Here is a 23,316-nt window from a genome sequence, read left to right on the forward strand (position 1 = left end):
TGCCTTAATACATAGATACTTGAAAAATTATATGATTACCCACTCTTGGGTTTCTTTTTATAAAATTACCCATCAAAAGTTTCAGTTAACAAAAATACCCAAAATTGGATTTTTCTTTACAAAATTACCCACTTAAAGCTTAAGTTAACAAAAAAATCCAAAATTGAGTTTGAGTTTACAAAACTACCCACTCAAAGTTTTAGTAATAAAAAAATACATATTACATGTGGAAGATGAAGAATCACTATTTTGGGTAGTTTTGTAAACCCAAACCTGATTTTGGGTATTTTTGTTAACTGAAACTTTGGGTGGGTAGTTTTGTAAATCCAAACATAATTTTGGATATTTTTGTTAACCAAAACTTTTTGTGGGTAATTTTGTAAAGAGAAACCCAAAAGTAGATAATCATGTAATTTTTCCTAAATACTTTTAAGCCTTAGATTAAGAAAAAGTTATGATGCCAGTAATTTGGTTATATCTTATACAGTACACAGGCCTTAGATATTTTTTTCTCCATAGTATGATCTCTGCTTAGCTAGTTGGAGATGACTTAAGAGATTAGGAAAATTTTGTAAATACAATATCAGGAGCCTCTATAGACTTAAAGGAGTGGCTAGTGGAGTTTGGATCAGGTCCTCATACGAGAATCATTATTGTACAGTATCTGATCTACACTTGAAATCTACTCAATGTAAAAGCCTATTATAAGAATGGTTCTCATACGACGACCTTATCCGAACTCTGGCCAGTGGCATGACTCAACCCCTCGTTATCTCATAAGAACTTCCAGTTTCTTTGGTTATTGACAGTGGAGGCTGACCTGCTTCTCCTTAAATATTCAGACCTTGTTTCATAAACACAGTTTCAAATGCCCAAGCCCATCGCCATTTGATCCTTTCATACTTGGTTTCTTAACCGAACTTATTGGACCAAAACAGAGAACAGGCATCCAAATTGAACTCTCTCATGCATCAACTTGCTCTGTATTAGCTTCATTGTAGTCGTAGCTTGTTCCGGGACTTGGAATCTGAAATTCCATCCTAGATGCTGATTCTTCCTTTGGAAACATATACGCAAAGCAATTCCTTATCCCACTAGAGGAGCACTTGTTTTAGATTGTTCATGAATGTGATCTGGTATTATTATTTACATCATTGGTGGCCCCCCAGCTGAAGTTTGAAGAAGGTTCATCACATTTTGTGTGTGTGGATTCTCGTAGGACACATTTCCAGATGTTTATGTAACAAGGTTAGAGCAGCCACAATGTGGGTGAATATTTCTTCCCAACGGATGGCACTTCATTTTAGCCACTATATTTCTTAGTTCTTCATCCTTTTGTTATCGTAATGATTAACACATTACCCATTTTCGATCATATATCTTCTCGACGCAAATGGGCTTCGTTTCTTCATGTAGATAAGCCTTCTCTGTGGAGACCTGGAAGGGTGAAGCTTTCCTTCTTTAGTTGGGAGGAATGTCTCAGTATGTGGTAGTACCTAAGTTTGTTGGAGCACCTCATAGATGGTCACAATTAAAATCACCTAGGCTAGAACTCTAGGAATTACAATCTAGGTTGCTGCACCCCAAATCCGGGTGTGTTTCCCGAGCCTGGCATGCTGTAGAGCAGGACCTGCTGATTTGCCTAGCATGAAGCTCACCTGAGCAATTATCTTTCCTCCTAAATGACAACCTGCCCAAAGCAAACTATATTTTGTTGATAGCTGACAATTCTTCCAACAGGTATGACAGGATGACTGTAAGAAAGAAAGATACCTCACTTGAGACTGAAGCCTAACTTGGATGTAGTGGGTTCATGTAATGGCTTGATATGCTTATCTGATTCACTCATTCAGAAATACAAATTCAATCCTCTCACAAGAACTTGCATAGAGCTTCCAAGAGACTGGAGAAGAAATGTGGCTGAGGCCGACTCGTCATTTGGTTTCGATCCTGGGAGTAATGAGTACAAGTTGATTAGTTTGATGACCCACAGAAAGTCATACGATCCATCAGCTAGCACAGCAAAACTACCTCTAGAAGCAGAGGCTATTATATTTACCATGGGCTCAAATGAATGGAGCATAGGAAATGTTCTGTACTTAGCACTATCTTGTTAGTGTACAATATCTTGTATTCCGTCAGAGTTTAATCCAAGAAATATTGGTGCAGCACCTCGACAGGCCATGGTGGTTGCAAGGGGGCAGGAGGCCCCCCTGCATAGCAAGGGGTGTAGGGAGCGTAGCCCCCTGCTCAAATTTTTTATTTGAGGGCAATTGTGTACTTTCCGGATTAGGGTTTTTCGCTATATATTTGTAGCGAAGGTTTCTTTCTCTGAAATGCAAGCAATACTGAGAGGTGTGAGGAACGAGCGCTGTAACCCTATTCTCCATTGATAGTGAAGCAGGATCTCATCTCACCGAGGACGTAGGCAATCTTGCCAAACCATGTAAATCTGTGTGCATTGCTTGTTCTTGTTTTTCCATTATCTTCTGCATTGTTTTAAGGTTGCGTTTCTACATACCTACCAATCTGTTAGATCATTTTTGGCAGAATTAGTGAATGGAGTTCTTCATCAAGTGTTAGTTGGACTTCTACTGAATGTCTACAAGATCACAGTTGGATTCAACCTCACGGAGGAGAAGTTCCAAGAAGTGTCCTTCCTCTATTGCAGCACCCTAAATGAGTATAATTTCAGCTAGGGACTTTAAAGAGCTTATCATCTATGACTGTCCATCAAACTAATGTAGTCTTAGAGACATATGGGTGATGAGGGAGTATCATTTGAAGGATTCTTGGACCAAAGAATTCAGCTTGGACCTTGTGTGCCAAGGAGATTGAACAGAGCAGTAAAGCCTCCCTGGGATTGGGTAAATTTGTGGAATCCATGCATAGTATTGTCAAGTTTCATGACTTCCTAAGAATGACAAGCTCTTGATACAATAGGGATACTATTAGGGATATAATGTCTTTAATTCCATTTGTCGCTATATAGGGTTTCATTATATATTTGTAGTGATGTTTTTTTTCTCTGTAAGCAAGCTGAGAGAGGTGCGAGGATGAACATTGTAACCCTATTATTTTATATGGGTATTGTCAAGTTTCATGACTTTCTAAGAATGACAAGCTCTTGATACAATAGGGATACTATTAGGGATATGATGTCTTTAATTCCATTTGTGGCTATATAGGGTTTCATTATATATTTGTAGTGAGGTTTTTTTTCTCTGTAAGCAAGCTGAGAGAGGTGCGAGGATGAACATTGTAACCCTATTATTTTATATGGGTAATGAAGCAGGATCTCATCTCACCGAGGAAATAGGAAATCTCGCCGAACCTTATAAATCTATGTGCATTGTGTGATTGTTTGTTTTTATTTTTCCATTTTTTTCTGCATCATTTTAGGACCTAGATCTTATGATTCCTAGACTTTTGCGCAAAGTTTGAGACAATTCTTCCTGTGGGCAGCATCATTTCCCTGTGAATGCATTGCCGAGACTAGCGAAGAAGGAAGACATAATAGAAATAATCCTCTGTTGTACTTTTTTCTTTTCGGTTTGGATTATCTATTTTGCTAGTTCTATTTTAGCTGCTTGTCGTCATTGTCTCCTGAGTTTCATATATCACTAAATTTGAAAGTTGATTTTATTTAACTGCAAATTAACCCTAATGATTCTTTACCTTCTTTACAACTACTTAAGTCCACTAGTTTGGGTAGCAATGTTGTGTCCTAAGACTCTGATGTAACATAATCTCTGCTCTTTATTATTGAAGTTTTTGACAACTGAACTTGTTTTTAGGCAGTAAGGGTTTGTTTGGATTTATTAGCACTGCATTTTTCATAACAATGGAAAGCGAGTTTGGATCCTCTCACTACTATGTGGTGACCTTCCCACATGGGGATCCACTATCTATTGGGGTCTGACCATGAGTCAAAGGGAGCTCTAATCCCCAATGGATGGTCAATGGTAGATTGCCCTGTGGGAAGGTACCGGTAACTCCTCTCCCCACATGAGTAGCTGATCCAGACTCGATGGAAGCAAGCTATGCCAGCTTTGACATCAATCAAATGAACCTTCCAACTCAGTTCCCTCTTTCCTGAGACAAAAGTCAAAGTATATTTGCCTCTTAAGTTCTGTTTTATTTTGTTGCTTTCGATTTTATTTGATTCGTAAATGATTTCAGTAATTTAGTTTTAACTTATTTGGTTTTGTTCTCTGTTTATATGAGACTTGGAAGTATCTCTATTGGCCTTGAGGGAGCGAGGTATGAAAGAAGAAATAAACAGAATTGCGGAAGAGAAGTGAGGGGAGTCGATAATCCAAGACCGCGGGTGAAGAAACAAGTGAAAACTGAAAACTTAGAACTGTTTTAGTCTTCTAGGTAATTAGTAAGGTTTAAGTTTGGTTCAGGTTTAGGAATCAAATCAAATTTTTTCGATTTTGTTTTAAATGGTCAGTTTCAATTCCGGTTCTAAGTTGTGCACCCTTGGTCAACAACACTTGATTAATGACACGTGCTAATGTTTAGAATTCAAAAAAATATACTTTTCTATGCTTCCCAACAACTTTTGATGCCAAGAGAACAACACTATTGAACGTCAAAAGACAGGTCGTGAAAAAATACCCCTACTCATCGAATTCGATGAATGTATATACATTCTAATTGGTCTCAGCAACATAAGCTACGTAAAGACCACGCAACCAGGTAACATTTTCTCTCTCTCTCTTCCCGTCCTTGTCTGTGTGACCATGCAGGTGTGCGTGTGTGCAATTTCTCTTCCCGTGCGTGAGTCGTGACTGGGTTTTAAAGGAGAGTTGGTATATGTTGAAGTGCTTGAATCATGAAAGGTTTTTCCTACAAGCTAAAGTGCTTGTTGTATACTGCAAGTAATCTTCTTTTAGTCTGGGACTTTTGTCATGGTCTCAGTGACGGCTATTGACGGCTGCGTGAGTCCATGCTTCTTGGGTCATGGGGTTGGTACAACTTTCCTTTCCCTCAACGTCTTGTCTTTTAAAAGACCACACGTCAGATGCATATTTGTTCTCATTTTGACACAAGGTCAAAACACCTGACTAAAAATGTTGACTTATGCATCCCAATTTTCACACCTGAATGGACCATTAAACCCTTCTTTAGGCTATGTTTGGTAGTCCAGAAAAGAAAAGAAAAAAATATATATATGTATGCTCAATTACCATTAGAAGAAAATAAAAAATAATTTTTTATATTTTCTTGTGTTTTTAACAAAAATATATATATTTTTTGCAGCAAAAGAAAATTGTATCATTTCTAAGGTGAATTTTGAAAAAAAAAAAAAAATCTTATGATTTAAGACATACCAAACACAAAGAGAATTTCTTAAACTAGGAAAAAAGTATAATTTTTATACTTTTTTCTTTTATTTTCTTAGCTGCCACCAAGAGAAAACAATTATCAGACACAGCCTAAAAGAGAAAAAAAAATGAGTAAAAAAAATGAAATAATAATAAAATAAAAAATTGTATCTATTTGATTACCAAAAGAAGAAAAGAAATTTTATTTTTTTATTATTTCTATTAATTTTTTTTATATTTTCTTATATTTAGGACAGAAGAAAACTTTATCATTTTCAAGGTGAACTGAAAATAAAAAAATATATATAAATAAATAAATAAGAAATCTCGTCTTAATACAGAATATATGTCGAACACTATAAGAATTTCTTAAACTAGAAAAATAGTATAATTTTTATACTTTTTCTTCCATTTTTTTTTTTTTTTTTTTTTTTTTTCTCTCTGCTCTTATCTACCAAACATAGCCTCTAGTGTCTACATTTTCTTTTGGTAAGTCCTCTAGTGTCTATACATTTCTCAAAATCCGTGTGTGATCACAGAAACCTCTGGTGTTCTGCCATGTCCATACCAAAGGGAACCAAAAGCCCTTGCACGCGTCTGCGCTTCACACCTCTTAGGAGAAACTCATGTCCTATATAAGAAAAATCTTGACATTTCTCTCTCTCTCTCTCTCTCTCTCTCTCTCTCTCTGTGTTTGTGTCTCCGTGCCTCTGTTTGTGTCTGAAAATGATGAAGCAATTGCTTCAGCTTCTCTTCTTATTCTTCCAAAGCATGCTTACTGTTTCCTTTACATTAGATCAAAGAAAATGCCTCGGTGACCAGAGCTCTGCTTTGCTGCAATTGAAGCAAAGCTTTTCTTTTTCTTCTTCTTCTTCTTCTTCTTCTTATTGTATAAAGTTGGAATCTTGGAATGTCAGTACTGATTGTTGTTCCTGGGAGGGGATCACATGTGAAATGGACACTGGTGATGTGATCGAGCTAGACCTCAGCAATTGCTGCCTTTCAGGCTCTCTACACTTCAACAGCTCCCTCTTCTATCTTGCCAACCTCCAGAGGCTCAACCTTGCATACAACCACTTCAATTCTTCTCCAATTCCATCTGGGCTTGCTCGGCTTACAAGCTTAACCCATCTTAACCTCTCTCACTCAGGATTCTCTGGCCAAATCCCACTTGAAATCTTGCAGCTGAAAAGGTTAGTTTCTCTTGATCTCTCTTCATCTAATGGCTTTTCATTGAAAATTGAAAAGTTTAGCTTGACAACCCTTGCTCAAAAGTTATCCAATTTAGAAGAACTTCTTCTTGACCATGTGAATATCTCATCTGCAGTACCTGAGATTTTGGTTAATCTGTCTTCCTTGACATCTCTGTCTCTCATGTCTTGTGGGCTCAATGGAAAATTTCCACCAAGTATTTTTGAGATAGATAAGTTAGAGCAACTTGCTTTAAGGGATAATCCAGGTCTCAGTGGTTATTTGCCTGAAATTCATCTGGGTAACAGTTCTCTTAAATTCTTGGATCTCTCAGAAACAAGCTTCTCTGGGAAATTACCAAACTCAATTGGCAATCTGAAGTACTTGAATCATTTATCTCTTTCTGGATGCCAGTTTTCAGGGTTGATTCCAGTCTCACTTGCCAGTCTAACCCAACTTGTTCATTTAGAGCTTTCTTCTAATCAATTAACAGGTCCAATTCCAAGTTCAATCTCCAGACTCACCAATCTTGCAGTTCTCAACCTTTCTTCAAATAGCTTTACTGGTACCACAGAGCTTGCAATTTTTCAACAGCTCAAAAAGCTTAATGTTCTCGATCTTTCGAATAATAATCTGTCGTTGATCACCAATACCACCTTGAATTCTAGTTTTCCCAGGTTTCAGGCGCTGAGACTATCCTCTTGCAACATCAGTGAATTCCCTAATTTTTTGAGAAGCCAAGAGAAATTGCTGGATCTTGACCTTTCCAACAACAGAATTCATGGGCAGATTCCAACATGGATGTGGAATATTGGGAAGCATTTGCATCATCTAGATCTTTCTCACAACATGCTTCAAGGTTTCGAACAACCAATGGTTGTTCTACCATGGAGAAACTTGCTCTCTCTTGACCTTAAAAATAATACGCTGGAAGGATCACTACCAATTCCATCAGACTCTACTCTGTTCTTTTCAGCCTCTGACAATAAATTTAGTGGAGAAATCCCTTCATTAATTTGCAATGCAAGTTCTCTTCAATACCTTGATTTGTCTCACAACCAGTTATCTGGCTTAATACCCCAGTGTTTGGGCAACTTTAGCAAGTCTCTTTTAGTACTCAAACTAAGGGGGAACAGCCTTCATGGCCCCGTTCTTCATACATTTACAGATGAAAGTCGTTTGAGGATGCTTGATCTTAATGCAAATAAATTAGGAGGGGCATTGCCAAGGTCTATAGCCAACTTGAAAAAGCTAGAGGTATTGGAACTTGGAAACAATCGGATCAAAGATTCATTCCCCTTTTGGTTGGGCGCGCTGCCAAACTTGCAGGTTCTAGTTTTGAGAACAAATAAATTCCATGGCCCCATTGAGAATCCTCAGTCTGGTTTTTCCTTTTCTAGGTTGCTTATCCTTGACCTTTCTGAGAACAGTTTTACATTTCATCTGCCATCAAAATACTTTTGGACTTGGAAAGCAATGATGACACTAGATGAAGGTAAAACCCAATTGCAGTATAATACAGGTCATGGCTACTATCAAGATTCTGTAACATTGGTGAAGAAGGGACATGAGATTATACTTGTGGACATAATCACAATCTTCAAAGTTCTCGATCTGTCAAATAATGGATTCAAAGGAGAAATTCCAGAAGCCATAGGGAATCTCAAGGCACTTACAGTGCTTGATTTGTCTTACAACAGTCTTACTGGTCCAATCCCATCAACAATAAGGAACCTTACAAAGCTTGAGAAATGGGATCTCTCTCAAAACAGATTTCAGGGGTCATTACCTATTCCGCCACGGTACACAAAGTTCTTTTCAATCTCAAACAATGATCTTACTGGAGAGATCCCTTCAGTAATCTGCAATTTGAGTTCCCTTCAGCTACTTGATTTGTCTGGTAACCAGATGAGTGGCTCACTACCGGAATGTTTGAGCAGCTTCAGCAAGTCTCTCACAGTACTGAAACTAAGGGGAAACAAGTTTTTGGGAACCATTCCTCAGGCATTTACAAATGGAAGCAATTTGAAGACACTTGACCTCAATGCCAATCAGTTAGGAGGACAAGTACCAAGGTCATTGGCTAACTGCACAATGCTGGAGGTCCTAGACCTTGGAAACAACCAGATAAGTGATACATTTCCTTCTTGGTTGGAGAATTTAAGAAACTTGCAAGTTCTTATTTTGAGATCAAATAGGTTCCATGGATTGATTGAGCCTCCAAGTAGTAATTCGTCCTTTTCGAATTTGCATATCATCGACATCTCTTTCAACAGTTTCACGAGTAGTTTTCCATCCAAATACTTTCAGTCATGGAAAGCCATGATGACAGTGGATAAAAGTTACTCCCGGCGACCAAAGTACATTGGAAGCATCTACTACCATGATTCTGTGACAGTGGAGAGCAAAGGACGTGAAATTGTACTGGTGAAGATCCTAACCATTTTCACAGCTATTGATCTCTCAAACAACAAATTCCAAGGCGAGATTGAAGAATCTATAGGGAATCTGAAGTCACTCATTGTGCTCAACCTGTCTTGCAACAGTTTTACTGGTGCTATTCCATCATCCTTGGGCAACCTTACAGAGCTTGAGTCCTTAGATCTCTCTAAAAACAAGCTCTCAGGGGAGATACCTTGGCAACTAACAAGGTTAACATTTCTTGCAGTGTTGGATCTCTCATATAACCAACTTGAGGGACCTATACCCCAAGGCCAACAGTTCGAAACATTTACAAACACTTCGTTTGAGGGGAACTTAGAGTTATGTGGACCTCCATTGTCAAAGAATTGTGAAGATACTGAGGCAGCAGAACCAGCAACATCCTTGACAGAGTCTACTACAAGTGAGTTTGATTGGAAATTTATGCTAATTGGATATGGATGTGGAGCTGTAGTGGGAGTAGTCATGGGACATCTGATTGTTGAATGGAAGCTTAAATGGTTTGTGAGAGCCATGGGACTTGTAAATTTACAGGGACAACGAAGAAGCAGATAAATCAATGTTGTAAAAGTAGATCATTGGTTTTTTTTTTTTTTTTTTTTTTTTTTTTGTGTGAAGTATTTTTCTCTACTTTGTTCTTTAATTAAGGAAGATCTAAGGTTCACAAATGGCATACTATGTGTCATCTCATTGGCACATTTCAGTCTCAATGGACAGAGAAGTTTGTCCAAACAGTACAATTTGAATCTAAAGTTTCAAATATGGGAAAGGGGGCACACCACTGGGCTGCCAGCTTCTCTCTCTCTCTCTCTCTCCACCCCTGGAAAAGACTCCCTGTCCCTCTCATGCCCACACCCCCATTGGTCCAACTGTTCGCATGCAAGCCTGCGGCAGGCAGCCTGCCCATCCCTTGGCCTGTAAATATAATTTAAGTACCATTTTGAGGTTTTCCTCTAGTGGCATTTTCATAAATTTTGGGACTACGGACTAAACTTTGAGCGACTCTCCTTGCTCATTTTACGTTGAATTTTACCAATTAGATGAACGTGGGTTGCTTTGTAGCATGAACCAAACCATGTCTATAGCCAAATTGGCAGGTCATGTTCCATTTCTTTCCAAGACAGTGAATAGTGAAATCCAAAGGGAGGAGAATAACATTACTTGCCAAATCGTTATTAATTGATATGGTAGAAAAGTGCATTACTAGGCATTATGTGTATCGACTCGTGCAATGTTGTAACTAACACGTTAAAATATCTCATTTGGAGACTATGATCGAATAAAGCTCAAAGGAATTAATGGAGGCCCGCAAAGGCAATGGAGCATATGATTTAATTTGATGTAAAGTGAAAAACCTTACTAGGACTTGTGAATTCTCTTTCAAGAGGGATGCTTTCGACAACATGAATACAAGTAGCATGGCTGTCATCAGCTCTTTTCGTAAGATGTTGGGTTAACTCCCTCAACGAGTGCAACCATATGTTGGTAGGTTTATTTTTACGTGGCCATTCAAATGGGCTAGAATTTTGATTGATTGGTAAATCCGCAAGTCTTAGGTTCACATGGTAAGTTTCTTTCTAGATAATTTGCAACATGGAAAAATATCAAGAAAGAAAAACGAAGCCTGAAAAATTAGTATGGGGTCTGCAACTAGTTACAGAGGGGTAAAATGAGGATCGGCTCGTCTCTAACGACTAACGCTCCAACGAGCATCCATCGATTTCGTTGATGCTCAACAAGTGGATTTTGACAAATCCAACCGCTCAACGGATTCGACCCGTCTCTCCTCTCACATAACGATTGCAGAGGGCAATCTGTTGGGATTTGGTTCAACCATTTGGCTGACATTTTGAGATCTGGATTTGACCCGATTGGGGATTTTCTCTAAGGGTGTTAATCGGTTCGGTTCACATTTATTTGGTTGAAACCAAAACTGCATCATTTATTAAACGATTGCACTTTCTGAAACCGCAACTGTTTAGTAAACGGTTTCGGTTCCACGGTTTTTAAATGGTTTCAATTTTAAACGGTTTCGGTTTAAACTATCAGTAATCAATTTGCTAGTTTATTCTCATGCTTACTAAAATTTGTTTTTGGTGATAAACAATTCAATATCGAGAATGTGAAATGCAAATCATTATGTTTTGTTAAAACAACCAAACAACTAAGTAAGAAAGTGAAATGCAAACAAAACTACTAAACACTAATAAACACCAGTAACAGTGGTGGATGATGCTAAAGTAGGAGTAGAATGCCATAAAAACACATCTTCCAAGGATTCAAATAATTCATCTTCATTTGTCTCAGTTATATAAAAGAAGAAAACAATTACTTAGAATATGAAACTAATGTCCAAAGAATTTCATACGATGTTAAAAGAAAAAATATTACCTCCAAAAGTCGCATCGTACATGCAATCACGCAAGCATACCAAAGCTTCAAAATCCAATCGTTTTTACTTTAGGGTTTTTATCTTTTTAGAAATGATATACAGATATACTGATTCTTCCCCTGCATTATTTAATCGTTAAATGGGTTAATCATATCAGTTTTGACGGTTTAAACAGTTTGGTTTTCACAATTTCAATTCGATTTGAAACCAACAGGTTAAACGACTCAGTTCGATTTTGACCCGTTTAGCTAATCGACCTAAAACTTGAAACCAGAACCGAACCATTTACTAAACAGTTTTGCGATTTTGGTGTAACGGCTAGGTTCGGTTTCAGTTTCAAATTCACATCCTTATTTTTCTCCTCTAAACCTAAAACGACAGAGAAGGAAAAACGAAAAAGAGAGAAGAGATTAGGGAAGAAGGACCCATATCCCCTTCCGTCTCTTAGATCCTGTCTCTCATAAGTTAAATGAAAACGAAGTGTCACTGTAATTCAGGATTGATCCAGTTGATCTCTTGATATGGTATTGTTCATGAAAGTTGAGATGAACCATAGTGTGGAGGAGACCCATCAAGTCGATAATATAGATAGTACATATTTGGACTTTTCAGGAGAAATTAGAGTCGAATGATGATGGTGGTTATGGACTCTTTAGGGAGTGTTTGGTTCTGTAAATCAAATGGTGTATGTATCGGATATGAATGTCAATCTTTTAATAGACATTATTCTGAATTTTGTTTCTTTTTGAAAAATCGTTTGGTTGCCTTAAGGCTAGTGCATGTTTCTCGCGGGTTGAGATATTGACTTCCGTAGAGAACGTCTTTCCGCTTTCCCTTTTATACTAGGTGGTAAAAAGGTTGCTCAAATCTGAGTTTAAGTGTTGAGGTGAACTCAGATTTGGAATACATCCTTTGTAATATGGTCATTCATGGGTAGTAGGATGCTCACTTATGAGGATCATCCTATTGGAACCAAACAACTACAAAAATTAAGAATTATCATTCTAAAGAATGTCATCCCAAAAATTTATCGAACCAAAACCCCCTTAGAAACCTAACTGATCAAGTAGTGAGAAGCTTTGTACAGAAGAATTATCATATGAAAAGTACCTCATACTTTTTATGTGCCCAAGATTGGGCTACTTAACTCCTTCGTACAACCTTTCCCAATTGTTAAAACTAATCTTTTTGTTTTTCCAAATAGGTTTGTATTGTTTGATTTAGGAACTTTCCTCCTTTCTTTTGGTCTGCCCAAAGAAGTTTGGAAGGGAAACTATGAGTGGATTGAAATCGATGCCCATGTCGACATCGCCGGCGAAAGGTACTCCGATCGTTGGTGATGCGAGCGGGCTCTGGCTCTCTGTTCCTTACTCTTTAATAGTTTAGTTTAATCAAATAAAAATTCAAATTAGGAGCATCATTTTTTTTATTTTTTAAAATTTTCCTGAAAAGAGCCGAAAAATTGATCATCGTCTCCCTGAGATAATGGGTCATCAGATCCCACTTCGAAACACAAGGTCTCCACCCTATTTATCATGCTACTTTTGAAGAACTGATCCACTGAAGCAGGAAACCCCCCTTCTTCTTCGTTACAGGCTCGAGATTCTCAATCGTCCAGGCGTGCGGGAAGGGAGCGAGACCAAGCCGAGCCAGACGGAGAGTAAGCCCTTCCAATGTGTCAAGTTGAATAAATGAATGCAGCCTCAACCTGAGAGATCAACCTGCGCCTTTGATTTTAGGCCGCCGGCGGAGCAGAACGAATTAATCCGCGACCAGCAAGTTTTCCGAAACCGAACTGAATTGTATTGTTACTTAAAAAAAATTGCTTGCCAAAGAAAGAAGGTCAATTTTCCCACAAAGTTCGTCGGTCAAACCAACGATCCCATTCTCAAACTAATAGAAAGAGTTTCTTTTTCTAGTTACACTTCTATCTGAGGAGACAAATCCACCGGCTCCTTCTTCCCTCACTTCTTGTTTGAGGTTGAGAGACGTGCTTCTATCGGGTCAGTTCCGGATAACACTTGGCCTTGAAGGTTGTTTGAGGGAAAAGAGGGGTTTGAATAACCCTAGCATTCACAATCGTTGGATTTATCTTTATACACGTGTCATGCACAATGATAAAATTGAACAAGAATTGGAAGATCAATTTTTCGAGACGAGCCAAATCCGATCCGTTGCTTTCTCTTTTTTGATTTTGATATAAATACAGAATTAACGTACAAAGGTACAACCCAACCTATTCGCATTAGGAGTGCAACAAGGCCCGGTTGGGCTGAATTTCTTAAAATCCTAGTCCAATTCTGAGTCCCCTTAACTGGGCACAAATCCGTCTTGACCTTGACTCAGGGCTCCAAAACTTCAACCATGACCCTACACTTTAGAGTTCAGCCCAACCCCTATCCGCCCTAATTGACCCTAATTGATTTTTTAAGGTCGGACTGAGATGACCCTGCCTCTAACCTTGGTTTGCCATCAAGGGTTAGGAATACCCTGACCCTGACCCTGACCCTGATCCTGATCCTGACCTTACAAAATATAAAATAACTTAAAAATAAAAAATATGCATAATAAATAAGAGATAAAAAAATACAATGTTACAAATTACTTGCCTCGGTAAAAAAAGCAAGAGAGATCTTTTTTTTATATATAAAAAAGTAAAAGAGATCAATGAGAAGATATACCAGGAGTTTTGAAGTGTCAATCACTCAATGTCAAACAGCATATAAAATTAGGTTAAATTTAGGGTTAACATCAGGTTCATAACCAGGGTCAACATCAAGGGCAAAAATCAAGGCCAGGTTCAGGGCAGACTGGGCGGGTTAAAGATATCAACCCTTACCCGCCCTGACCCTGACTCAGGGTTAGAAATTTCAAGGTTAAGCCGGCTCTCAGGCCCAAAATTTTTAGGTCGATACTTATTCGGGATCAAGGCGGGCCACGGGTAGGTTCGGCCGTCATGGTCAAACTTGCATTCGTAATTCGCATATCGAATACAATACAAGCGACTCGGAGGGGAAGGTATAAGAGTAAAAGGGGACTGGGCCATCTGCTACAGCATTTCTTCTCGGACGACTCTTCTCCCTCTATTTTTCCCTCTTTTCCCTCTTCCCCTCTTCAACCATGCTAAAAACCTAACTTCAGAGGCGTTGGAGTCGTTGAGCACCAGCAGATTTGAAGAACTTCAGGGTCGTCTCCAGCCGAGCTTCAATCGCTGCTCGAGGTATGCTTCATCTCTCTTTTTCTCTCTCTCTCACACATTTGGGGATGGACGGTTTCACATCTGGGTTTCATGAACTGCATTGGGGATGGTTTCACATCTGGGTTTTCTTGAGATTCTTCGATTGCTGTACTCCATTTTTGTTCCGTTCTGTGCTGGTTTGTTAGTAATCAGAACTCAAATGGGTGATCGAAGTTCCCTGCTGTACTGTACATTTTAAAACGGGAAAAGAATTGATTTGTTTCTTATTGAATTGTTTCATTTAATTCTACACCTTCTGAATGTTTTATTGGATTGGGAAGACTTCAAGCCCGGTTGGGTTGGGAAATTGATCAATTTTGAACTTGAAAGTAGCCAAGTAAGATATCCATTAACACCTGTAACTAAATTTGCTCATTGTAATGATGAAAAACTATCAGTTGGCCTCACATATAATTTCTTCTCAACATAAATGAACACATAAACAGAGATGAATTTTTCTTTTTGTTATGACAAAGAACAATAAAATTACAAAAATGGAGATAATTTAAAGAACAATAGACATTAGCTCTGTGCTATTTTTTAGAACAGAGATAAACGTGGTTTTGATGTATACTACAGCTCCCCTGTATTTTGATTATTCTGGCTTCTTCTACTTAGCCAATAGAGCAATTAATTTTCTCTTAGTTTTGTACAAATAAGAACAAGAAGTATTCTTCTTAGGGGCATAGAACCACTTCATGACTTTGAGAAAGAGGATCCACAAAACCAACAGGACTACTGACAACAGGCTTTGACCAATATCCTGCTCTAAGACAACAGTTCATGCCATTTCACAAAAGCAAGAGACCAGCAGGCTAAAATAATCAAATTAAAGAAGTCATCTGTTTCAAATTTTGGAGGACAAAATAAAAATACCGGTCTGAGTCAGATAGAATGGCAACCAATATAGGAATGTGTATGCCACAAGCTTTGAGAAGAAAAGACACAATGCAAATGGTATCATCCAAAAAAAAAAAAAAAAAGCTTCAATGATCCCAACAGCACTTCCTCTAGTCATTGATCCACCTACTGAGACTACTTGTTTCAGCTTCCACCACATGCCCTTTTGGCATCTGAGCTTCCTCATCTTTACACACTGAATCTCCCTTACTATGTGAGTGCAACCCATAAGGGGAAGGATTGCCTACATCTTCAGGATAAGCAGCCAGGAACAAGTATATCATTATCCCTCCCACAGTGATCAATGCAACCAGGGAGAATAAATGACCAGCCCCAACCATACTACAAGACGCTAGCAGCATGTAAGGACCCACTGATATTCCCAACGGATGTATGAGCATTCCAGATGGTGACATGTCTCCTATGCATCCATAATTGGAAATGTTTTTTTTCTTGTTGAGTTTGTGCAACCCTAGAACAGCATAGTTAGATACAGAAGAACTTTGCTCAAATTGACGGAAATTGTTGAGATTTAGAGATTTAGTTGTTAAGGAAGAAAGTGATGGAAATTGTACAAAAATAGAAGGAAGAAGAAGCCTCTAAGTATTCTCAACTTTGGGGAATCCCAGCCTTACAGTTGATGACAATCACAGACTTTATGGCGACATGTCTTCTCTACATCCTTTATGATATTATGGTATATCAATGGGAAATAACTGAACTGGTTGTTCCAAATGCTACTCTGTTCTTTGTCCACTTGCAAGATTCCAGGAATAATCTGGAGCCCAAAAAATTCTAAATGTCCAGAATTATTGTAGATCAGTAAACTAATATAGGATCAGGATAGAAGAATGGTGGGAGGAACTATATAACTCGCAAGAGCAGACAAGAGACTTGGAAGAAATCAGAGAAGAAATTGGAGGAGCTGAAGAATATGCTAGGGAATAAGAAGATCCTGACTTTCTGTACCATCAACACAACCAAATTTGAAACCTTTGAATCAGAACCAGGCCCATTTGGAGCCCCATCTAGCTGTTTGTGATAATGTGGCAGAGACAGATATTTCAGAAAATTCCTTCTTCAATGAAGCAACAAGTGAGAGTTCTACTAACAGCTGCAACATGAAGGCAGAATTTCAGGCTTGGGATTCAACGTTTCTGTTTCAACTCAATGCGTAAAATCTGAAGGAGAAGTGAAGATACGTTCATGGGAGGAAGAAGAGAGTTGACAACAAACAGAAAGCCCAGAAGATTGTAATTTTACTCTGTAAATGGATGGATTTTGCAGAAGAAAATTTGAGTCTTTTTTTTTTTTTTATAATCTCAGTACTCAGTATGAAACAGCAGCTAATGCTGGCGTTCATGACTTCTCTTTCTGCGAGCTTCAGCATGGGAGTTGAACCTGCAAATCTCAAGGGGCAGGTTCCACGGAGAAAAAGCTCCAACGCATTTCAAATGGAAAGGGGGAAGAGTGGAGGAGGTGTTTCGTCTAATTGGATCTAGGTCAAAAACCATTCAGGGAAGCCATGGTGAAGCTCCATGTCTCTCTCCTTATCCTCACCATCCCCGTTACCTGGGGCAGGTGTCCAGTGGTGGAGGTAGCACTGCACCTCACTGGATGATGCAAGAATTGTAGAGGATTTGGATCCGTTTTTGTTCTGTTCACTAAAATTACGTAGAGAGAGGGAAGTAAGTAGCCTAGGTGTTGGTGTTTTGGGTTTCTTTCCACTTGGGTTTTGTGGCATTCTTATTGGGTTGCCTTTTTGGCACTCATCCACAGCTTGGAATTTGCCGCCATTATGTTGTTTCCCTGTTTTCTTGGCGTTTTGGACAAAATGCTGCTTGGTTTGGAGCTGGTGTTATATATTTTGGTTTTGATTGACTGAAGTTAAGTAGAAATTTGGTCTTTCTTCTCCTCCAAAATTTTTCCAGTTACCTAGGCATTCGGATGCTTTACTTTCTGCTTTCTCACGATTGTTTTCTTCAGAACTTGATTGTCACTTCTGAGTGCAAAGATTATAGAGATAAGTGAGTATGTCCCTGTCTTAGTGGGGGCGTGGAGCTGTGGACTTCCCTCAGCAAAGAATATACTTTTTAGAGGAATCATCACTCCCCTCCCCTGAACAATGGCGAAATATCAAGTTCCCCCTACACTTTTTCAAAAATATCACTCCCCTCCCCCTAAACTCAAAGATTATATCTGCCGTTCCTTCACCATTTAAAATGGCTGTTTAGTCATCAATTTTTTTTTTCTAATACCAATACCACCCCCATACATGTTGAATACCCATTATGTCATCCGTAATGTAAAAATCAACCAAACCCCTTTTCAGCAAACCTCTCTGCATCTCCTTCTTCAATTTTATTCATCTTCAAATTAACATGAGATTTCAGGCATGAAAATTGCAGTCCATAGCCCTATTTAATGCAACCCATAACCAACCAAATTTTTGGATCAAACAACAGAATAAAAATCTTTGAAATTACCCTGGCAGTAAACTCAAACCCAGCCCCGGTTGCGGCTATGATCTCACAACAGAAAGTGAGTTTGGGAACAAGCACCTAGGGTTTGGGCACTCTAAGGTGATGAAATGGCACCCAAAATTTCAGAGGAAACCGACTTAGTATGATGGGTCGGTAAGTAGTCATCTCAGTTTCATGTCACCGCTAATGGTAGAAAGGAAGAGGAATGGCAGCAGAGTGTTCAAAATCAACTTGGATGGAAAAGAAATATATGAGGATAGTGGTAGAACAGAAAAGTAAGAAAAAAAGAAGAATGAATGATGAAAGAAGTGAAGAATAATCGCACCTGAGAAAACAAATTCCCAGACCTGAATCGAGTAAGGAGAGTGAGAGTGTTGAGGGGAAATATCGGCGATCAGTACCAATACCAACAGCAGATCTTGGCGCCTATGAAACTATAAATTTTGTCTAATCCAATAATCCAAGAATCAAGGGCTTACATAACATATATGGACTCAAAACAGTCTATTCCTTATCGTGTCTGCAGATTTTTATTTCCTATTTTACCTAATTTCAGAATCACCCACCCATTGCCCTTTCAACAATTCATCGCAGGCCAAGGAGTGAAGTTCTTCTGCTACTACTGAGAAAATGAACGATCACAGCGAAGGTTCTCAAGATTCACCCAAGGCCTGAGCATCAACAAAGCGGAATGAAGCAAAGCTGACAAACCCCCTTCCCTAGTTCGATTATCTTATCTCGATCCTTCATTATCCTATTTTATTCTGTTGTTGTTCTTCCGTTTTCCTTGATGTTGGTAGTAATACTGGGTTGAGGGAACTCAATTGAATCCTCACAGATCAGGTTGAGACTTGGGGGGTGTTTCTCCACCCTTGGGCTACTCAGATTGCAGAATATGAGGCTGAGAAACTATCTCGGTTGTGAATCCTGTTGGAGAGTTTCAGATCTGGTTTAGAGGTTTCCGCCAGATCCAACTTGCGGAGATAACTACTATTAAAATACTTGATTTCTGAAATTGTAACTCGTCTTTCCTAAAATTTGGCCTTGTCATGTGTCATGATTCAGAATCTCAGATGTTAATGTTTATTAGATTTTCTTTTATCTCCTTCATAGCCCTGCTTTGATCATGGAAGTTTGAGGTAGTACAAGTGTACAACGACTGCTTATTTTCGCATTTGAAGATGAATAAACTTGAAGGAGATGCAGAGAGGTTTGTTGAAAAGGGGTTTGATCGATTGAGAGGGAAAAGGGGTTTTGTCGATTTTTTCATCATGAAGGATATAATGGGTATTCAACTTGTATGGGGGTAATTTTGGTATTAGAAAAAAATTTGATGACTTAACAGACATTTTAAACTGTGAGGGAATGGTAGATAGAATCTTTGAGTTTAGGGGGATGGGAGTGATATTTTTGAAAAAGTGTAGGGGGAACTTGATATTTCGCCATAGTTCAGGGGAGGGGAGTGATAATTCCTCTACTTTTTATATATAGTTCTTAGATTTTAGATTTTGGAATGGGTTATAGAATTTAGAATAGGCTTTGGATTTAACAGGTATTTTTCTTAGATGTTATAGTTGCTTATAACCTTGGATGCAGACATTTGGATAATAATTCCACAATTTATTTATGTATATTCCTGTACTTTTGCTATTTTGCTATATATTTTTCAAATCTAATTTTGAAATTCTGTTTTTTTTCCCCCCTTAATTTTTTCCTTCTAGAAATGTTTGACTAGATTTTTTACTACCACATTCGAATTTTGAACTGTTTTAAACACATCTTACATCACTTTTTTTTTTTTTTTTTACCCGTTTTGACTAACTTTTCATCCAAATCTTAATAAAAACAGTCATCAGTTTATGGTCTCAGGTTAACTCATCCAATCCCATCCAATATTGCCTAGTTAGGGCAGTAATGAGGTTAAGTTGAACAAAATTCATTGACTATATTTTTGGGGACAGATGTCGTCTCCCAATCCAAATCTTAATAAAAACAATCATCAGTTTATGGTCTCAGGTTAACTCATCCAATCCCATCCAGGTTCAGACTTTGGCAACTGCTGCTGCTCATAGTAGCATACTTAATTTCTTCCTTTAATTCTTTTGCTTTAATTAGTTGTTTGCATCACTTTGCCAGTTCTGAAACTCTTTCTTAATGTTTGTGGGCATTGAAGAAAATACTCAAAAGAGGAGTTTGGAGTACTCCTTTGAGAGAGATTCCTTATCCACTCTTCTACCCTCGAAGCCCACACTTATGCAGGGGGAATCTAGCAGAACATAATCTTTTAGAAAATTCCTTATAAAAACAATAATGCCTATGGATTGGGGTGTTCGCATTTGAAATTGTGATTGTGAATGCTTTATGAGATAATAGTGCTAAATAGGTTTTACGCTGTTGAATTTTTTTTTTGAACATTTGATGGACCTTATTTTGAATTTTATGCTCTGAATTTTGTATTTAGGTTACATTTCTATATCTTCGGTTAATTTGAATGTGGCTTAGAGTTCACCGAAAACTTAGACCAGAATGGCACCAAATGAGTGTTAAAATTAAATAAAGATAGAAAGAGAGAGATGGTAAACTATTAGTACCTAATTTAAGAACCAGTTTGGAAACACTTTTCAGTTTTCACATAAACCTGATTACACTCCAGGGGATGGTAAATGCTAGTTGTATTACAAAGATGGGGATCCCAGCTCTTCAGTTGACCTGATAGCGACGTATGAGTCGACCCACAGCACACCAGGGATATTGCCGTCATTTTAGCATTTCCTTTTCACTGATTAATGGTATCTAGGGTTTTTTCTATTTTCAGCCAGAAGTTTTGAGACTTCTGACAGCAAGAAATATCTGTCTTTGTGGCTTTCACTTGCTATGGATCCAGAGGCTGCACGGAATGCCCGAGAATCACTGGAACTGGCATTTCATATGTCAAACATTCTCGAGACAGGGCTTGATCGCCACACCCTCTCCATCCTCATTACCCTATGTGATATGGGCTTGAATCCGGAGGCCCTCGCCGCACTTGTTAAGGAACTCCGTAGGGAACCCTCTTCATCTCCCTCCACAACCACAAACCCATCATCTGCACCTTGAACAGGTTTGTGCTATCGACTATTATTCTGTTATAAATTTGGCTAAAATTACGCACTCTTTCGTTTGCCTCACCCATACTTGTTTCAGGTGTTAATGTCTGTAACTGATACTTAAAATATATTTTAACTGTGATCTTATCTTTATTATTCAGGAGAATGTTGATGTTCATGGTGGAAAACAGTCAGCTTGGGGGAACCCATTGTTGTCTTGGCTGAATATGGATTACTTCAGGCTGGTGTAACATGCTTACATATTGAAATGTTTTGGTGCTATGCATTCGTATTTTGTATTAAATGTGGCTTAAAGAGGTTCTTGGAAGTGAGTTTATGGGTTTTATCTTAGCCAGACATAACTGTAATTTGTATTTGTCATAGACCATTTGGTGTTTCCGTTAAGGGGCAGGGGATGGATTTTACTACTGAATGTTTTGAGGTTGAATTGTAAGTCAGTCAAATGTGTAGGACTTAAATATTCAATACATACCTTTTTGCTGACAATTTTCCTTTTCTTTTCTCAGCCCTGGAGAATGTATCTATTCAATTAAGATCAATATTCTATACTTTTCTTGGTCAATATGCATCGAACCCCTGCATGAGGTTACCGTCTGTTAGTTTTAGATCTAGTTTGTGAAAATGTTTCTTTTTGTTACTTTGCAATCACTGGGTTGGAAGTATTTTAGGGTGGGCTTCTTTTGGTATATGTATGCACTCAGCTCTAGAAGATGAATCCTATGGCATAATTTGCCCTTCCTAGTGTGTTAGGGACTAAGGACAGGGAGAGCAATTGCAGATATTTGAAGACAAGTTCAGCACTCTAAAGGGGTATGTTCTTGGTCAGGCATTAGATATGCTGATCTTATGTTTGATTTGGATGTTGTAATTCCAATCCGATTGATTTCTTCATGGCAGCAGTTTATTTTCTGTGAAATATACATTTTACTTGCATCTTCTTATAAAGTCCTTATTGAAACAGAAGATCAATTTTCTCATATGCTTTCTCTTTGTTTGGCATCAGAGTTGTGTCCCTTTTATTAGTAATAATTGTGTTTTGGAAAAGGGAAAGGCCTTTCTTGTGGACCTTAACTATAATAAGTAATCATCATCTCTATAAACATGGTGCAGAAGCAGTGTGTGAAGAAACTCATTATGGAAGAAGACTTTGAGTAGTCCGAGGGCTACTACTTTTTGGAAACTAGTCCCATTCACAATTACATCTTGAGGCAGAAATTTTGTTTCCCCAACTTTGGTGTTCGATGGAAAATCAAGAGTTCATATCTGCCAAATTATTTGGTTCTTACAATATTGGGGCTGATCACTAAAGGAGTTCTTTTGTCATTGACCCTATTTATATGTTGAAACAGACGACGAGAAATTCAATTTTACAGGAAATTTTACCTTTTCTATCTTTTTACATGGAAAGAAACACAAAAAGAAGTAATGAACTGGATGTGGTGGTCATTAAAATTAAGTTTGCTTGGGTAGTTATATTTGCTTGTGTTGGCTATTTCTGTATTAGGTCTTTATAAATAGTTGCTTGATACTAGTTGATTGCTCTGAATGTTTATATGAATAGATATCCTGATCAATAATTCTTAAGACAATGGTTGAACATATTTACCTTGGTCTTGTTGGATGCCTCTTGTTGGATGCCTCTAATGAATGAATTTGAAGTTTATAGTTGCAATAACTGTCTGATAACCCTTTACCCAAAGAAAAAAAGAAAACTCTCTGATAACCCTGCTTTAGTTTCAGTCAAACACATTGACATTTGGAAAAGGATGTTCTGTTTCTCCTTGGGATATTTGGATTACTTGTTCGTTGTTATTTTTTGTGAGAACCATAAATGGAACTCAAAAATACATTCATTAATCAAACAATGTCTTGTACTTGTTTTAAAGATTGTCCATGTTAATCAACTAACCATGTACATTTAATCTACTTTTCTCCAGGTGAGGTTTGTGTTCTCTGCATGGTTCTAAGTATTGGTATTGGGTGGTCCGTATCAGTTTGGTAAGTTTTCAATTTCAATACCTGGCAGATACCGTATTTGTTGAACGGTATAGATCAGAGTAAAAAGGTCAAAAATCCGTTTTCTTAGGAAAATTAGGGATATTTTAGTCCGATACGGGAAATCTGATACTGATCCATTTCGATACTTTGTCAAGTGCAAAGAATCACAGGCACGCCTTTGATGGTATGATTGGACTCTTGCAAAGTGTCTCATCATATACTCTCAGCATTC

General features: G+C 38.1%; 2 protein-coding genes across 2 annotated transcripts; both read left to right on the top strand.

The window, feature by feature from the left end:
• Positions 1-5,889: 5,889 nt before the first annotated feature.
• LOC122078019 (receptor-like protein 7) lies at positions 5,890-9,521 on the top strand. Its single transcript, XM_042643895.1, has one exon. The coding sequence runs from the start codon at positions 6,060-6,062 to the stop codon at positions 9,519-9,521; it is 3,462 nt and encodes a 1,153-aa protein (XP_042499829.1). The 5' UTR covers positions 5,890-6,059.
• A 4,848-nt stretch (positions 9,522-14,369) lies between these two features.
• Positions 14,370-21,572, top strand: LOC122078626 (mitotic-spindle organizing protein 1A-like). The gene is made up of 3 exons (XM_042644695.1): positions 14,370-14,578; positions 20,795-21,079; positions 21,227-21,572. The coding sequence occupies exon 2, from the start codon at positions 20,854-20,856 to the stop codon at positions 21,073-21,075; it is 222 nt and encodes a 73-aa protein (XP_042500629.1). The 5' UTR covers positions 14,370-14,578; positions 20,795-20,853; the 3' UTR covers positions 21,076-21,079; positions 21,227-21,572.
• Positions 21,573-23,316: the final 1,744 nt, after the last annotated feature.

The sequence above is a fragment of the Macadamia integrifolia genome, chromosome 5, assembly GCF_013358625.1.
Source record: "Macadamia integrifolia cultivar HAES 741 chromosome 5, SCU_Mint_v3, whole genome shotgun sequence".
NCBI lineage: Eukaryota > Viridiplantae > Streptophyta > Magnoliopsida > Proteales > Proteaceae > Macadamia > Macadamia integrifolia.